Here is a 19,409-nt window from a genome sequence, read left to right as displayed (position 1 = left end):
GTAGAAATCGAACCCGGAATTGGGTGTATGGTGTGCAATGTATCGGCGCAAGATTCGGGGGTACCGGCGCATTCCTGCTGAGTGTGTTTGAAATACGGGAAACCCTTGCAGTACCGGCACGTATGGGAGTCGGGATCGATTGTGAGTGGGGTGCCTGTGGCAGACCAGCTTCCGTGCCTTGACAAAAGGCGCTAGCGTCGACGCTTCAGGTTAGAACAATGGGAGCGACAGAGCAGCCGCAAGAAATTACTTCCGTGCATCGTACAGAAGCGCAATGCGCATGTAGTGTTGGATGTCTACGGCGATGCACTCCCCGCCTTGAATCGGTTGACTAAAGCTGCACTTAAGCTGCACTCATGAGTTTTTTAGCCACAGAAAACGTGCCGGGAATTTCATTCCACCAAGACAGTTCGTCGACACGAGGTGTCTCCTGCTCAAAAAGTTCTTGGCAGCCGTAATCGTATCGCACGTTGTCTACGTCCATTGTCTGTATATCTTGGTCTTCGGCATATGCGCTAAATATCGAAGAGTCATCATTAACTGTTCATTCACGGCATCTAAGGAGCCTTCTCCACCGTTTTAGTGTCACCCCATACCCAGCCGGCGCTCCAATCAACCCGTCAGTTCCTTCGCGGAGTCGCCGGCACCGACAGTCTCATAGTGAAGCCGTTTAAAGGGACACCAAAAGAGAACTGATACATGGTTCCTTTTGCTCCCAGATATAGAAGCTCGAAGTAATTGCATCAGTTTCCCTCTTTTTTTTTTGCGTGTCACCTACAAGGCAGAGAATACAGAAAAGAGAAGCTCGTTTAAGAAAACTGGTTTGTATTTTCTGCGCTCTCGGTGGTGTATGGTAAAGCCCCACATGACGTAGTTTCAGCAAGAATAATAGTAGTGCAGCGCTCCGAAGTCTTGTGCTTGACGGGAACTATACGTGCGGCATCGGTGGCTGGCTAAGGAAGCCCGATTGGACCAAGGTCCCAAGTATCACAGTTCAGATTTCCGGAATCTCACGGGATCATTATGCAGCCAATGGATATTTGCCAACCATATCTGCCTTTTCTGCTACCTAACAGTGAATAAATCTTCCTAAATATTAATCGCACGAAATATTTAACGTAGTATGGGGCTGCAATCTAAATTTACCACCGGCAGCACGCTTAACACGGACGCTCGAGCGCTTGTCTTCCGCTGACATTATCGCCGCCGGGCTTCGGCCGCTGGGTCTGAGACCGCCGCCAACACACCGTACCGCACTGTCTCGGAACCAGCGTCCAGCGCTCGGCAGATCTAATGTCAGTGCATGACGCACACTCTGGCGTTCGTGTTAAGCGTGCTGTTGGTGGCCATCGAAGCGTGAAGAAGAAAACCAACGACCGCTAACCTGCTCGGTAGAACGCTTCGCGACAAGATAGCCTATGTCAAGTTCCTTGCCAACGTCGGTGAAACTTTGAACGAATCGCCTGAAGTACGAACGAAGGCCCAAAAACTTCAGATATCGTTGCTTGAACGTGGTACTGGGAAGTGCTTCAGTGCTCGAATCTTTTTTCCAGATGGGGACGAACACCCGTGGCGGCAAGGACGTGGTCTAGTATACGCATCTGACGACGCTCGAAACGGCATTTGGAAGAGTTCAGCTGCAGTCCCGCATGGCGGTCTGTAGTGTGAGAAGAAAACGTAGGTGAATAGGCAATGACGCCGTCTGAATAGAAGAGGCACATGGACCATGTAAAGATTTGCAATAGGGCGCCCATCATGCGTTCTAATGTGGCTGGGGCGCTGCAGAAGTTGAAAGGCATAACTTTAAACTGGCATAGATCATCCAGAGTGAGAAACGCAGTCTTCTCATGGTCCTCGTAATCCACGGCAATTTGCGCATAGCAGCAGATCGTAGACTGATGGAGGAAAAGAAATTGGCCCCGTAGAGACAATCCAAGGCATTGTGGATACGAGAAAGTGGGTGTAAGTCCTTTTTAGTGATCATGATTAGATTGCGGTAATCGACATGGAAGCGCCGCGAGCAGTCTTTTCTCTTGACCAGGATCACTGGCGACGCCCAGGGACTGTGGAGGGCTCAATAATGTTCTTATCAAGCATTTTTGTAACCTCGGCATTGATAACCTGTAGCTCAGCATGACACACCCGGTACTGCCGGCAGTGGATGGAGGGGCCGTCTCCAGTGTCGATGCGGTGCACCATGGACCACAAGTCCATGGTGGACTGGTGGTCCACCGTCCGAAACCGATGGAGTAATGAATGCCTCTTCAAGAAGCGTATTTCAACCCTTTACTTGCGTTATCAGCGATCGAGTAAGTTCTCATCACAACATATAGTATGAAAGAAATTACTGTTCTCTTTCCTTAATGTACTCAGTCAGAGCACCCAAGAAAGCATATGAAATACGTGGTTGTATCAACATAATACTACTTCGTCATGGAAGGTAATTGGGCGAAAACAAAAATTTTTGTGACTGATTATTGTAAGAGCGCATTTTTGGACCATTAAAGGCTTTTTCGGCCGTGTAGAGAACGACTAAGGGAATTTTTCAGGTATTTAGTGATATTCAAAACTCGTGCAATTTTCCTCGACGCGTTTCTTTTTTCACGATGGCCTTTGCTCCGTCAGTGGAACAAGATGCCATCTCTGGTTGGATTCCTTTCTCCAAAAAAAAAAAAACAGCCACTTTCAAAAGCTTTGCTACCAAAACCTTTGAGAAAATCCAGACAGAGCATCACAAAGTCTTAGATGATGGTTTAAAGGGAGCGTTTATAGGTATGAGCTATGTCCGGAATGATTCAAACGAACCGTTGTGTTTTTGAGTGTTTTGTGCGTTTGGTGCCGCGTATCATGACCGTAGCTACATTGCTACGCATGAAGCCTCTGCGTTGCATACAGCCGCCTAGTCCTTGTCATGTAGCCAATGTAACTACAGCCGCGTGATTGGCAGCGTCGTGGAGTTGAATAATGGGGCATAAGCACTGGCGGGTAAACGGCCCGTTTCCTGAGCGCTTTCTTGCGCCAGTGCACAAATGCTCTACGCGCTGAGCATTTCCGATGGCCTCAAACTCTGCAAAGGCAGGAGTTGCCAGCAAGTGTCATTTTCCCAGAATCAGGGAACAAGGCATGTTGCAAGTAAGCATTGCGCCACATACTCTCGCATTCATGCTAACTCTGACAAGGGCGATGAAGGCGGAAAATGTTACGGTCGACTGAATATTTACAATAAAAAGTTGCGCAGCAAGCGCTCACATCGATGTACGTTTAGAGTGCTGTATACTATCGAATGGCGTCGCATAATGTAGAATTCCGGGCCGTCGAACGAATACATACGAGCATTAAGCTTATTACACGCCAGCACGGAGCGCTGTTGCAAAGAAAATTAAAGGGCAAACGGCGAAACAGCGGCGAGCAGCTTTGAAGCATTCAGACCCCACCGGCTGTCACGTGATTATTGAAGATATCATAAAGGGCTTGGATTGTCTGTTGGTTTCTGCTGTGATGGCGCTTTTGATTGTGAAGTCAGTTATTTCTGTGGCGTTTCACTTCCTTGAGCAGTAGTCATGTCTAGATACAAAACACGGGCACCACAGTGTCTCTTCAAATCTGTTTCACTTGAATCCATTAATATGAGGTAGATTTGTAATAAGAGAGCAATTTCTCACTGCCACTCACACGAACAATTGCTCTCTTGTTGAAAATTTACTGCAGCTTGGAGGATTCCCTTAAACATATTGGAGTAATACCGCTCCCACTGCGAGTTGGTCAATACGGCCTAGCACTGCAATCTGCTAGCCAATCTGGGGTTTCCCTTAAAACACATTTTAGTCAGATAATGCTGCAGCTTAAGGGCATTTTTGATGAAAGTGACTTGTGACCGGATTGATATCCTATGGCGATGTGCTGTGTCTCTTTGGCCACCTTTTAGTTATTAGTTTAGGTTTTAATTCTTTTTTTCTTTTTGGGGCGCAGCGCAGCAACTAGTTGGCATCTTCGGAAATAGCCTCTCTATATAACCTGTTCACGTGCACAACCACCTGTAATAAATGCTATGTTAGAAAACAAAACCTGGTTAGCTCGGTTGCTGGAACTACTGCATCGGACAGGCGGCGATCCCGGGATTGAACCCCGGACCAGGATGAAATTTTCTTTAACTGCGAACTTCTGTGAAAGCTGAATGAGAGTAAGCCAATACATAATCGCTTCCTTTATACAAATTTCCTGGATATTGTGGGATTCAAGTGAAACACAATGGAGCAGCACCGCACCCGATTCGAGTTATTTATCAACTCGGCCTTGCCCTGACATCTGGTACAGCCTGCCTGATTAGCTCTGTTGGTGTAGCGACTGCACCATATAGGCGGTGGTCCCGGGTTCTAACCCCTGACCAGGACGAATTTTGTTTCAACTAAAAACTTCAAAAGCCTCATGTGCATGCATTTTGTTCGTCAGTACAGTCGCCGACAGCGCTCAACAGGCCTATAGCTTACGCGGCCTCAGGAAGCGAGGGCGACAACTATTTGATGACACACGTATTTCTTAAACAGGGCTTCTAAGCACCTTTACATCAGGCAGCTATGGAACTCACTGAGAAGGGAGGCATAGATTCGAAGGGCGTATATCAAGTATGAACCAGAAGAACTGGTTCTCGCTTAAGAGCTACGCACTGTTTTTTGCAGCTCATTGGGAAAACGTCAGTTTACCTGCAGGGATAAGATTGAGTGTTCTTATGCAGCGATAACGTTTGAAGCATATCTGCTTTGGAGAAAAAAGAAAACAACTGGCTGTGGTTTAGCTCTGGTTAAACCTAGTCGATTAGCGATAGCTATAGACGCGCACTGTCTCCACTTCATTTCTACGGCGATCCCTGGCCGACTTCTCACCATCCGTACTGCGACCTCAACTATGGCTGCGGTGACGCGAGCTCTGTCCTTCTATACTCCCGGTTATCACAGCTGCGGATCGCGGGGTATGACGTCATACAGAGAGCACAGTGAGCGCCCAACGGCACGAGCGGTGACCGCGCGGCGACTGCGACGAGCCGAGTTGCCGGAGAATCGAGGCCTGTGGTGTGACGTCACACAGAGGGCGCGGCGAGCGCCCAACGGCATGAGCGGTGGCCGTAGTGTGACGTCACAGTGCGGCCACGGCTCAAAGTGCGGCGACGACGAAGAGGTGAAAACCTAGAGTAATGTAGCTATCGCTACAAAAGACGCGAGAGGATCTGACGGCTTGATGTCATCTTCGGTGCAGCTGAAGCTAGGTGCGCAACCACATATTTCCAACCATGCTCTTCCATGTTCTTTCGTTGTCGTTAGACTCGTGTGTGTTCTTGCTTGTCCCTGTGTGCTGTTGCACTGTTTTGTGCGTCATGTGCTCCCAACAAGCCCACACTGCCATCTTATTGTTTAACTCGCACTCTTACCTCTTAATCGCCTCCTTTCGAAGCCTTGGTTGCAGCACTATATAGTGATACTTTCATGTTTGTCGGTTCGAGAAAGCGTCTTTTGCGTCGTGCTGCATTCGTCTGGGGCGCTTTCCATACTGCACACTCCTTATTTTGGTCTCAACAGCCCACAAGAGCCGCCGAGCTGCACACAACGCACAATAAAGTCGTGAATATGATTTATTCATAATTGAGATGAAGTAAGCGCAACTTCGAGACGTTACCATTTTCATATATTTATCGTTCCACTCCGTGCTCAGTATGAAACGAACGTTCATCAATACGCCGAGATCTGAAAAACAAGTTTTTTTGGGTTCTGCAGTGGGAGATATAATACAAACAAGTTTTCGTTATTGCCGCCTTTTACTCTGCTTGTTAGCAGTGTATTCTCGCGCGGCGCATTGCAAAAACAAGTTTGGAAACATTTCCATACATTTAAGAGATTGCGGCATTACACAGACTGAACTTGCCGGTATAGCTTAAAATATCATCAGTGAAAAACTCGACCTTGCGCAGGTGATTTTTTCCTTCGATTTATACATTCACATAAAGGGGGGTATCTCAAAATGTCATGCAGAGCTTGAAACCGGCGTCACAGAATGTTTTCACTACGCGTGCCATTGCGCACGCCTGTATATAGAATCTTTGAAATTAGAACAGAAATACTGCGAATAAAAACCGATGGTCACCCTCTGAAATGGAGCATGCTTCTGTAGATAATTATTATCGCATGTTAGTTCAACGCAGCCTGTTACCTCAAACCGCATAAAACAGCAGAAGTCAATGCTTTGGACTTAACAGCACAGGTCTGTATTACATCGCACAGTTATTTCCTGGAAAGCCACTACATAAGTGCCTCTTTACTGTGTACCAAAATCCTTGTGCTAGATAATGTATAAATCAATATATCAACTGATCGTGTGTGTTACTTGCATACTTACGTTGGCGAATATGTTGATCTCTAATTTTTATTAGATCTCCGGAACCGGTTTTATGACACTGTAATTGAAAGTCATTACAGGTTTCCACTTCGTGCGCGTGCACTCACCGTTCAAGCATATCTGCAAAACGGATAGGATTCTAAACGCAACGTTGAACAAACACTTCCGTATGTACACTCTAAACAAGAGTACGCCTATATGGGAGTGAAAACGGAGTAAGCTGTTCTATAGAGCACTCCCTTTTTAAAACGGACTGCGCTAGAGCATCGCCTACTCTCTCCTTACACATTTCTGTTTAGAGTGTACCAGAGAGTGAACATATGCTACGTCGCTTACCATACGCTTGTGCGCTCTGCTACAAGGCGTGCCGTCTGGTGCATCCTCTATAACTAATTTTCTCTGTGGCCCATGTATTTCGCAAGTAATGAAGCAGTTGTCTGGTCCATATTTTCCAGGCTGTCGAAAAATATGATTGGATAATATTTTAGGCTGGAACGCTTCAAGCGGCGCCCGATATTGCACGATATTCATCGTAAAAAACAACGCGAATAACACGAAGCACAAACGAACAGGAATGAAGAAAGTTGGGCGAGTTGGTACTTGTTCATTATTCACAACAGCGCACGAAACACGGACAAAAGGGGGGAGAATCGACAACACAAGCGCTGAATTCAACTGAAATTTATTACGGAAAAGGAAGAGTATATATACATCTTCGAAAAAACAAACAAACATAAACGGAACCGTCATACGAGGCGTGAGCCAAAAAGCACGTGTTCAACAACAAAAACAGAACAAACTCTGGCCAGAGGAAGATAACACTGGACGCGTCCTTAATCGCGCTAAAAATCGAGATGGGCACCCTTGAGGAAATCGAGTTCATTTTGTGACACCGCTACAGAAGGCCGACTGACACAAGTGTTTCCAGAATTATGCATGTGATAGGCTTCCATTATTTCTCTAGCCAATTGGTCTTTATGTCTGAAAAGTTGTTTCGTGCGCTGTTGTGAATAATGAACAAACGAAGAGGCATCACAAGCACTGACTTTCAGCGGCGATTCACCGAAGTTCGGTGTCGCCTGAAAGTGCGCAAGATAGGGACACCCAGCAGATTTGCGACAGAGGCGTGCAATAGCAACGACAAGCTTTCCATGCACCCGAAGCGGATTACTGTCATTGGCATCGGTGGAGCTGCGAACGTTGAGGAAATCTGTCGAACTTTCAGAGAAAGAAACGAGGACCGTTACAGTGTATTCCAATCACGCGATTCTATCCCATTTCCTGGAGATGCATCGAACCTATGCATGGTACGCAAGTGCGCTGTCTCTGGCGAAGAGTTTCTGACTACTCGACCGCTGCACACATTTTTTTTGATCGGCACTGATGCCTCGGAGCTTCCGTCGGGCACCCAGTGCGGGGTTCTTTGTTTTTCTTTTTACTTTTCGTTTTCCGAATTTGGTGGCTCACCTGCGCGATGCATCAACCAATATGCAAATAAGTGCGGCTCAGTGTGATTTTTTCTCCGCGTAATATTCGATTTTCATGCAAATAATAAAATATAATTCTAGACGTCACTTTTCACTTTATTTTTCGGTAAAAATCTCGTATTAAATTCACGTAATCGCAGTATTACGCGCACGTGTGATTTTAACTTTCCCACCAAAAACAAAACACGATAAAAAAAAGCGTGGACGTCACAGCCTCCTCATTATTGCATGCGTAAGAATTATTAAAATGTACACGTAAAGAAAGCATTCCATGGCTGTCCAGCGGCAATGAAGATTTACTCACGCATTCGGAACCGCACATATCTATGTGACAGGCTGCGACTGCCTCCCTTACTATCGAATCCTTATATTTGGAAATGGTAGACGTCTGATGAAACAACAGGGCTCAGTTTAGTTTTGGTTATCGACAATGCAGAACTAAATTCGAACTGGCTGCATCGTTCAAAAAAGATTACCGAAGACACTTTGGAAATTCTAAAGTGCGCTTGGCGAAAGCCTTGTGGTCAACCCACTGCCGCTTCCCCAAACCACTTGGCGCGGAATCACTGGGCCGTTTGGGGCCATGCGTCTCACTCACTCAACTCACTCGACTGCAAGGAGACGTCTGGCGACGGAGCGGCAGTGTAGCTGCCACCGCCGACGAGCGCGCTCGTTCTACCGCTACTGTGTGACGTCACGGTTTCTATGCACAGCTGCGCACCCCACCGGCGCGCCGGGTGCTAACGAGGGGAGGAGGTTGCGCCGCTGCGCAGAGGAGAGGCCACAGTTGTCCTGATTTCAGCGCACGGACGGACACCGCGAGCATGAGCCATTGAAGGCTTTCGCCTTAAAAAGTGATGGTGTTCTAATGTAGTTTAACCGAGCAGACGTGTGAAAGCATGTGTTTAGCCTAGTTGTCTTAAGGTTTTACTTTGCTGGGTCGTCGGTACGTCTCCGGTACAGTATTAGACTGAGGTCGAGCTCTGATCGAGGTCAAGCTGATCTAATCTGTTTTCGCCGCAGATAGAAGCTGACTAAGACGATGACTTGCAACGTACAGCGCTGGAGTGCGCTCACGCTGCTGCCCGCGAGCTATCACCCCCGGTCCCCCAATTTTCGCAGGAACATAATTATTCTGGACCACTATTAAGCTATAAGAATTTACTCCAACAATAAAGATTAACGAGGAAAATATACGCCGAACAGCACAAAAATTTGAAAAAGAAGTGGGGGTCATTTTGAAGATATTTAAATCGAATACTTCATATAAAACCTGCCAAATTCAGCTATACGTCCCTGAGTTCGTACGATCCGCATTCCGCCTTCTGCGGTAAAGCGGCTGACTTATACCATATTGTATGGGCATGCCATAAAAACCCAGCTATACCAAGAATCAATAGCTAAACTGAAGACTGGTCGGCGGACCTGTCCACCTCACACCAGCTTCGCTGATGAGCCAGGCAATAGCGGTGGCAAAAGCCAACGGGCTCATGGGATGAGGGTCCACCCAACAATTCTATCCATTAAAATTTTTTCTCTCTCTCTCTCTTTGTTGCAATATATACATGAATAAGATTATATGAATCAAGTTTCCACCGCCACTTGTTCATTTCTTGTTGCCAGCAGACCTCCTTTTTTGGAGTCCACTGGCCTGGATTTCATACCCCGCAGGCAGTACTGGTACAAAATTTGCTCGAACCATTAAATGCATTCCTGTCTAACATCCTTCTGACACAAAACAGTGGGTCTCCCATGAAAATTGTCTATGATGACATTTTCTCCAAAAATGTTAAGCATTTACCTCCCTGCGTTTTAAATGGATTTCTAAAAGACCATTTACAAAGACTACATATTCGCGTAACGATAGCAACTGACGCCTCCTAATGCAATGAAAAGGCAGGGGTGGGAATATATTGCTTGCTTCTAGATTCGTCTTCGTCCGTGGGCCCATTTTCTGTACGCCTACTTGCGCTTATTTTCACCCTTTGGTTTTTCAAAACTACAATTTGCTCCCGGTCGATCATTCTGCGCGCTTATCGAGAGCATATCAAGGAGGACAAATATTGTACAGCCTCTTATGCTATCAATATTATCACTCACAGCGAAAATAATGTAACGAGAATATGTATGTTAACAAGAGGGAATTCGTTTTATGTGCTAAGGGAGACAGCCGAAGGGTCGTACAACATTGGCAAAGTGACGCACAGAACTACAACACAATTTGTCCTCCTCATCTTCAATGCACAATCAAATCACTCTGTCCTCTTCGTTGTCCACACCTGGGGTCGGGACAACAGGCTTAAAGTTTGAATGCACAATGCTACGCTGTTTTCAAACCGGCAGCCACTTGTCTTAACCACCAAGCCGAGCTTAGTTCGGACGGGATGAGTGGGACCTGTACCCAGCCGCTCTCCACGCTGAACCAAGGTATTTGTTTAGGAAGCAACCTATGTTTAGTAGAAACAAAAATAGATTATGATGAAAGCACACCTAGAAGCTACACAACCTGACACTCTGCAGGCTACATTACTCTACGCTTCTACAATCTCGGCCTCTACGCTGAGTGTGATGTATAAAATAAAATCTTAAGCTCATAGTGATCTTTCGACCATCTTGTTTTTGTTCGTATGCCTCGGCCACTGGCCGCGGCGATCGTCGGTGGTGAAGGCCTCCATGGCACTGCTCCGCTTCTTGCGGACTTCTGGCCTGCACGACAGGTTGTGACTTCAACGAACGCTGACTTTTCATAGTTGCTTCAATTTTCTGCTACTTTCTTTTGTCTTTCACTTTTTTATCCCCTCACTCCCTTCCCCCCGTGTAGGGTGGCAAACCTATTGTTCTTCCGGTTAACCTCCTTGCCTTTCCTCTTCTACCTCCTCCTCCTCCTCCTTGTTTTTGTTCGGAAGAGGAAAAAATTCATGGTATCCTGTGTATCACATAGCTGCATGCAAACAAGTTTTTTTTCTTATTTTTCGTCTGCGAGAACTAACGTGGGATTGATCTTTGCGTCAACTCTGACCAAAAACGGCAGTTTTTAATTTGGGCACCATGTAGTGCTCCAAGACAAAGCATATAGGTAAATAAGGCCCGAAAACAATAAAAATCATTGAGATAAGAACCTAAAAAGAAAAAAAAACAGGTAGCTCCGTAATCAAATTTTTGTTTTGTTTCATAACAATCCGCTTCAACAAAGTAAAGCCTTCTTTACTTACTGTAGAGTATACATCTGCAGTGTGGTCATAGTGGCGTTTACAGAACTCGCTCAGAGAAGTCCGGGTGTCATTAACGGCTGCGAATGTCAATTTTACAGTCGGTACTTCAGCAGTGTTGGTAAGGCACTGTCCTGCTGTGCTCCTAAAATAAAAGAAACACCAGGGCGCGAAAATATTATAGCACTACTACTCTCCAAACTCTAGTGTACTAGAAGCCTTGGAAGAACGCTAACATTATCTTAATTCATTAAAAAGGAGATGTCAAGAATTTGAAAAATTACAGACCGATCAGCTTACTGTGCATTGCCTGCTAGGTATTTACTAAGGTAAGCGGAAATAGTGTCAGGACAACCTTAGACTTCAATGTGCCAAATTGTCAGGCAGTCTTTCGCGAGAGATACTCGACAAGAGACCATATTCGGACTATTAATAGGGAGATAGAGAAATGCGAAGAATATAACCAACCCCTATACATAGGCTTCATTGATTACGGGAAAGCATTTGACTCAGTGGAAACCTGAGCTGTCATGCAAGCATTGCGGAATCAGGGTGTAAAGGAGTCTTACGTGAAAATACTCCAATATACCTATAAAGACAGCACTGCCATCATAGTCTTTCCTAAAGTCAGCAATAAAATTCCAGTAAGGAAAAGTGTCAGGCAGAGAGACATGATCTCGCCTATGCTATTCACCGCCTGTTTACAGGGGGTGTTGCGAGGCAATATAAGTGTACCTGCGCTTCCTTACGTACGCTACCTCTTCACGTACTCACAGCGTCAACCAAGGTTTGTAGTGGAATACGAATTTTTTCTGTATTTGTTTTTTCAGTGGCTATTGAGGATGTTATGCAGCCAGTTATCAGCCAATAAAAGCGTATATATACTTGAAATCTCCATCACATATTATGTAATGACCTAATCTCTATAAATAAGAAATAAACTAATTAACTTGAGCTATCCAGCCCTCAGTAAAAAAAATCACATTTTACTTTTTGTACTAGTTGGATGGCAGAGAAGAGCAAGAAAATAATGAATGATGGTACTAATTGTCCAGAGAGCGTTCAAGTATTGAGGGCCCATTCTTCATATAACCTGATATTTGAGTCGCTACGAGTTCCTTTCAGTTGTTAGAGTTTGAACCGTTACGAGACAATCACTAAAGTACGTTGCCATAAATGTAAGCTGTTGCTGCGTTATTGACCAAGGTAAGGTCAAGCTTCTCGTTATGTGCAACGAGAAGCTTGTTCTCGTCATATGTGTTGTCTTTGCGGCTCCTTTTCCTAGTTAATTACGAAGCTGCCAGTAGATTAAGAGATTATTCCAGCCCGTATTCATACCAAATGCTACGGTATTTCTCATGATACCCAAAATTATGAATTGACCCCTTGTCAACTGAGAAATAATTCGCCGGCTTTTATCAAAGCGGCCTCATAAAATATACCAAGAAACGTAGGCGTTATTGTCATAGAAGGTGTGAAAAAACTAGCTAGCGCGCATAATTCTACAGCCTTTATGCCAAACCAATTTTTTTTCTTCATTAATTGGGAACACCTAAATAAGAGCAGAATAACCTCTCAATTTAGTTCAGGGGGAGTTCGAGCGTACGAGAGATCAGCAGAAAAGCACAGCTGTTCCTTCGGGCTTTCCTTACCCGGGAAGCACTTACAGAATGAACTCGGCTGCTTCAACGGTGCTGCAGTAGGAGAAATCGTGCCGTTTATGTACGCCCAAGACAGGCGTCATAATATTTTTTTTGCTGGCCGGGCACTCGGCTGGATCAACTCGGCTGGGTGAATTTGGGTCGCGTACTGAGCCGTCGTGGTGCGCACCTAGGCTACAGCGAAAAAGGCGGCGATGCGAAAATTAAGATGCCAAGAAAGCGCCTTCCCAAGCAAATGGTGCTCACTGAAAAATTAAATCCCCCAAAATTTATAAGCAAAATTTGTATTGTTGATATTCCGGAGGCATCAGAGGAGAATATTAGCAGTTTTGTTTATCAGTGCTAATCGTTACAAAAGCATATGGTCTTCTTGACCATTAGCGGCATTTTTTACGTACTACGTACGTACGTACGTACGTACTACGTACAGTGGTGAGCAGCCTTGTCTAGAGCGCTTGAGCAGTGCGCACTTGGTAACAAAAACCGAAAAACCGAAATTAGAGAGCAGCCCCTCGTTACAGGGCAAAGTTTTCGTGCCTGCTTTGTTTACGAGGCTATCTGGCGCTACTTTCGTGCAAGCGTTGCAGCTGGACCCTAGAGGCTGCCACAAAATCTGGATTTGTTTGCAAGGAAGTGCACCGCCCGAGCGCTCTAGACAAGGCTGCTCACCACTGTACGTACTATTTGGAGTCCTAAAGGCCTCCAAATAGTACGTGCAAAAGTTCGCGCATTGACTTGCAGAGTGCGTAAGTTTCCTGGCGGCGCCGGTTGCAGTGTGAATGTACAGGTTGGATTTGCATTAAAGGGGCTCGTCGGCAATTGCTCCGCCTGAGTCACTGATTTGAATGACAACGTTTCTACCACACTTTCATAAGGGCGGTGTCCTCTAAAAACTGTAAAAATGATCTTCCAGGGTTCCGAAGCAGATTTTAGCGAAACAAAAGTCGCGTCGCACTATTCGCTCTGCGTCTCTCGCTTGTTCCTCGAACGCGCAGTTTAAGTACACAGTAAAAGATCACAACAGAATAGTGTCTGCTGTCACAAAAGATTTTCTGTAATGTTTCTGACCAAACACTTGTAGTAGCAACAAAAATTTTAGTAGTAACAACGTAATTTTGTGCATTTACTAGGGAAAATTACTACAGTACTAGAGCCTACAGAAAAGTATGAGAAAAATATGACAAAACGAAAGAAATATTTGTCGTTACGACAAAGCTACAGAATATATTGTCGCATTTTTGACACGCTACGTTTTTTCCACTATGTATAGCTAACAATTAGTAGTGCGACTGCGGTTGATCTTTATGTATAGCCATCTGCCCAATTAAAATTGCAGACTGTCGCTTGTCCATTGAGTAAGATGGCATCACACTGGCTAGGCACAGCCTCGCCAGACAGCTTTAAGCAAGCTCTAACACGCATGAAAAAAAATATAGCAAAGCATTAGTCAATGAAAAAAAGAAAACGACAAATTAAAAAACAGCCACAATCTATATCACTTCGCATGTGCTCTAATACTATACAAGCTGCACGACAAAATGATGCGTATGTCCAGCATCTATCCCGCCTCCAGGCAGTCTGATTGTTTACGTGTTGCAGGAGCTGACACCTGGCAGAAAGTAAGATTTCGGCGGCAACATGGACGCAAGTCAACATGGAGGCTTTGCTTTCGCTTTATTTTGTTTTTTAGGTTTCCGTGAATAAATAGTTTCATTCGCAGATAATATAGCCGCAAAATAAGCCTGCAGAAATAAAAATATGCGCGGACTATTTGTTTCTACGGATTACTAAGTATTACTCCGCCGATGGCAGAGCGGCAAGCCTCCACGAAGCTGGCTGAAAGGCACTCCACGCGTTGGTCGACTCCGCCCACCGTACGGGGAGAATTAAAAAAAAAGGCGGGAGCCGGATGTTAATCCGATTTAATTAGGGAAATCGGCCACACAGGGTAATAAATCACAGTTTCTAAGAATGCTCGGAACGTGTAGATTGAATTCCCGCGGCAAAAAGACGAGTTCAGATTCCTTTTACCGCACCTTTAAGAACAGGCAAAAAACCCATGCCTTGTAATATGAATAGGCAGAACACAGAACAAAATGCACCAGAAAAGAAGGGAATGACGATCGTGCACTGCTTGTGCAGTCTTCCTGCATGACGCGATAATTTCGCGCATTTCAAGGCTAGCCAACATTTAAACATCGGTTGACGCTATTCACTTAGCCTGAATATTTTTCCCATTCTTGATCAGCTTCACAGAGCTTCAAAGCGCGCGTAAGCTGCTGAGATTACAGTTTCCAATTTTCCAACACAGGCGCCTCATATTAAGTCCGTTGGCTTGGGCTATTATGCGAAGCATATTAACGTAGGTTTCAGGCCTTCGCGCGACGCCCGGCGGTGGCCACCATTGACCTTGAAGTGAGATCACATGATGTGACGTCACGTGATGACGTCACACCGGCTGCAGATGGCGCCTCATATCGCGCCGTCGGACGTCGCCCGGCGGAGGCCTCCACGCTTCGGTTCGTGCCGTCCATGGAGGAAAAAAAAACTCCATGGTGCCGTCGCGCGCGACGCGGCGGCGGCGCCACCATCGCTGCATCACGTGATATGTGACGTCACACCAGGGATGAAGCGGCGCGCGCCCGCCGTCGCGTCAGTCTCTGTGCCCGCAACCGCGCCAGCGTCTTTGCGCCGGGCGTGTATGCGGTCAAGATGCCTCCAAACGCTAAGGACATGCTTCGCATCCACTGGGCTTAACCTTGATAAGCCTCCAATTTTTTTTTTTTAGAGAAACCTTTGAGTTTCATTAAGTACGGCAGCAACTAAGTGATAATTTTCTCACCGAATATAAAACCTTGTACTGCATCTAGCTGCTGCTTGACATATGCTTGTGAAGCTGCTCAGAACCTTTTTTGGGCTCCTAAAAGATGCCGAAGTAGGAGAAACTCACAGGTGTCCGATCTCGTGCGCAGTTGTATGCACGCTGCTGAACGTTCGAGGGATGTCTTCTACGAGAGCGGTCTTGTGAAATCCGCAGGCCCCTCTGATTGACGCTAGCCCTGGGAATCGCAAAAGTCAAGAAAAAGGCGTTGTTTCTTTGCAGCTGATTTTCAAAAATATCAATTACTTTATCTTCTCTGTACAGGATGCACCAACCGGCTTCTTGAAGCCATTTAAATTTTGTTTCCGACATCCAATTTAAATTAAACTGAGTCATCGCGAACGCGATGCAGGTCTCTGAAATAATTTCGACCACCTTGGGTTAAAAATGGTTGGTTGGTTGGTTGGTTGGTTGGTCGGTCGGTCGGTCGGTCGGTCGGTCGGTTGGTCGGTCGGTCGGTCGGTCGGTCGGTCGGTCGGTCGGTCGGTCGGTCGGTCGGTCGGTCGGTTGGTTGGTTGCTTGGTTGGTTGGTTGGTTGGTTTTGGGGGGAAAGGAAATGCCGCAGTGTCTGTCTCGCATATTGGCGGACACTTGAACCACGCCGTAAGGTAAGGGATAAAGGATGGATTGAGAGAAGAAAGGAAGAAAGAGGTGCCGTAGTGGAGGGCTCCGGAATAATTTCGATGACCCGGGGATCTTTCACACGTACTAACATCGCACAGTGCAAAGGCGCCTTTTGTGTTTCGCCTCCATCGAAACGCGGCCACTGCAGTCGGGATCAAACCCAGGTACTCCGGATCAGTAGCCAAACGCGCTAACCACAGAGCCGCCGCGGCAGGTGGGTTAGAAATCACCAGGTGATCGAAATTGTTCCGAAGACCTTCATTACGGAACCTCTTTCTTTCTTCTTTCCCTTCCTCCTTTACCCCTTCCCCTACGGCGCGGTTCGGGTGTCCACCCAGGCTTGTGAGACAGTCACTGCGTCATTTGTATTCCTCCAAAACCAATTTTCGCTGACATTGCTTTATTCTGTTCTTCGGGCTGGGCAGTGCCCTCTCTCTCCTGGCTGCTTTCGAGGCCACCAGCTTCTTCGCCTTCGACGCCTTTAATGCGTTATGTACAGCCGCTTCAGTTGTACTGCGTCCCTCGCTCCTTGATGTGTCACACAGATTTACCCGTTTTTGCCACTAGCCAAGCATGAGGCTGTGTTCGTATGCGGCTGCACAAAGCTGCCGTTGGCGACACGAGCGAACCTCTGGCTTAATTGCGTGGCTTTGGCGGGAGGGCTACTGTGACCATACATTTTAAATCACAGAATGAATTAACGGTGACGAATACGACGTTTTACATGTGGTTAGAGGGGCTACCAGTTAGGACAGCATGCACGGGAGGCTACGGGGATGGTAAGTAGTGATCTAAGGCATTTGGAAATGGAGCTTCTCTGTTTTCGCCTGTACTCGTTCGAAACACACTCGGAGCTACGTAGGCAGTAGACTTTTTTTTTCTTTTTGCTGGGCGCTGTTCGGGTAGAATATTTGGGAACGTTTCGGATAGGTTCGGCTTCATTTTCAACCTCAGATTCGCCGTGGTTCAAGATGACGTTCACCTGAGTGCGCCTAGAACGAGACTGTGAAATCAATAAAATATCTATATTTTAAAGATTCGATCCATCCTCACTACAGCGCAGAAGGATGCACTGTCACATGACTAGTATGCCGGTGAATGCCGCGAGCAGTACAGTGCCATTGTCCGTGTTACAAGACTGCCAGTTAAGCCTGGGTAAAATGGTGGCCCGAGCGCTGGCCCTCTTGGCGCCCAACGCAGCCCCCAACAACGGAGACGATGTTTAGTAAATAGTATGCAAGATTTTTGCTCGAAAGTTCTACTGCGGACGTAAAGGGGCCCATGCTATGATGCGTGTGTATGCGAAATTAATTTACGGAGCCTGTTCCAGAGCAATGGTAAATTCTTTGCGCCTTCTAATAATGTAAAAAAAAATAAGAAAAACTAGTTTTGTCAAACGTGCCAGTACACCTTGCAACAAGCCTTGTTGTCGATTATGTACAGCGCCTGAACAACCATCTTGTAGGCTTACGTTGAGCATCATTATTGCCCGAAATATGAGTTTCGCATTTTATTGCACATATAAAAATATTGATAATCTTTGCAAAATTTGATGTCCCTTTATTTAACAGCTATTGTCTGAAATGGAATGGCAAGGTTTCCTTCTTAGCTTCTTTTTTGTTCGGCGTAAAATTCATCCCTATCCACCACAACAAAGGGTTTCTTCCCTGCACCCTGCGGTTTCCGCTCTCATTAACTGACGGCTCGATTATTAAGACATAAGAAGCGGCTGGTAAATATATCCCAAAGTATTAAGGCGGAAGCCTTTAATGCCTCATCGTTGTAAGCAGAAGTTGTCGACAGAAAATGTCACGCTTTTCAATTCGTCGAATTGGTCGTGACGTCACAGTGAGCGAATTTCAAACGGGACCAATTGTACTTTGGCTACTAACCATGCAACCAATTAAAGGGATTGTATAGTGATTCTCCAAGTTAGTGGGACTTACTTAACCAATTAGCCTAATTAACCTTCCTAGTCAGACCAGATAAATAATTAAAACTGAGTAGGAAATTAGCCGAGCTCGGGAATCGAACCCCGGTCTCCGGAGTGCGAGACGAGCACGCTACCACTGCGCCATGCTAGCTCGATGGCTTGGAATGAACAAAGGCGCGTCTAGTGAATACGGTGTCTTCGTTCACTCCCATCTTCCTCCCTTCCCGTTACGGCGAGGTTTAGGTGACCACCGAGATATGACACACTGATACATTTGCTTTCCTCAAAAACCAATTTACCGACGAGCAAGGCGTAGAACCTTTCCTCAAAAAGCGTTGCATTCAAAGGGCAACGCATTGCGCCTAACGGGTGGTGGCGTTCCGTGGACCGCCTGGCAGCGCTACAACAGGCTGTCGCGTTCCACTTCTAAAGGCGAAGCTAAAGCGTCATTAATTTGCAGTTAATTAATGCACCAACAGAATGTGAAGTGAACAATCGCGTAGCAGAATGCAGCACTCAGGCTTTCGCCTTTCACCACTTTAGCCGCTAAAGTTCCTCGCAATTTTTTGCTCCCAGTGTATACATAATCAGTGCCGGTTCGAGTAGCATGGGCCGCTCTTATTTCAGCTTACCAACAATATCTTCATTGACACGTGTTGAATTGAAGTAACGTCCTGCCAAGTCGAGGCTGAAACAAAAAAAAAAGACAAAAATGGCTGTCGAGGCTGCATATTTTCGGGAAAAAAACGCATATTTATCAAACGCGCTCGAAATAATGTTCGAGCGTTTTTCTCGACATGCAGAAATACCCACCGAGTAGACCGACAGTTGGCTTAGTACTAACACCTGGGCTCACCAATTGTGCATAAAATGGTGTTTGGTGCTCGTCTCAGGGACTTGTTTGTCAGCGTTCTAGTCTGATTAGGTAACACACGCCTCAGATACTGTAAAGTGCCTTACCGTATGTTTTATCAGACAGCACACTTAACTATGAGCGTTGCACAGCAACATTCGCAGAGTGTGTGCACGCGAACACAAAAAGTATTCAGTTATATTTCGACACGTTTTCAGGCAGTCGCAGCTGCCCGGCTCTTGGAGCATCGGAGCATATCATAATCGTTCGCAGCTCAAAAGGGAAATCTTTTCATTCTGTTATCGTTTGAAAGGTGGCAGCCGAGTGATGGTGAAGTCTAGCAGATGCGCACTACGCCGGTCTTGACAATTACATTC

The 19,409-nt window shown here is 46.1% G+C and overlaps 1 protein-coding gene across 1 annotated transcript in view; it reads right to left on the bottom strand.

Annotated features, from left to right (window-relative positions):
* Positions 1 to 6,414: 6,414 nt before the first annotated feature.
* LOC149339852 (venom metalloproteinase antarease-like TtrivMP_A) overlaps positions 6,415 to 19,409 on the bottom strand; it is a 46,136-nt gene continuing 33,141 nt past the window's right edge. The window contains exons 9-14 of the mRNA XM_089551008.1: positions 18,812 to 18,867; positions 15,692 to 15,800; positions 12,748 to 12,915; positions 11,084 to 11,225; positions 6,721 to 6,840; positions 6,415 to 6,504 (exon numbers count right to left, since the gene is read on the bottom strand). Coding sequence (XP_089407134.1) covers positions 6,415 to 6,504; positions 6,721 to 6,840; positions 11,084 to 11,225; positions 12,748 to 12,915; positions 15,692 to 15,800; positions 18,812 to 18,867 — 685 coding nt within the window. The remainder of the gene's footprint in view (positions 6,505 to 6,720; positions 6,841 to 11,083; positions 11,226 to 12,747; positions 12,916 to 15,691; positions 15,801 to 18,811; positions 18,868 to 19,409) is intronic.

Source organism: Amblyomma mixtum, chromosome 6 (assembly GCF_055824585.1).
Source record: "Amblyomma mixtum isolate Tamu chromosome 6, ASM5582458v1, whole genome shotgun sequence".
NCBI classification, from domain to species: Eukaryota; Metazoa; Arthropoda; class Arachnida; order Ixodida; family Ixodidae; genus Amblyomma; species Amblyomma mixtum.
This window is presented reverse-complemented; position numbering and strand designations above follow the sequence as displayed.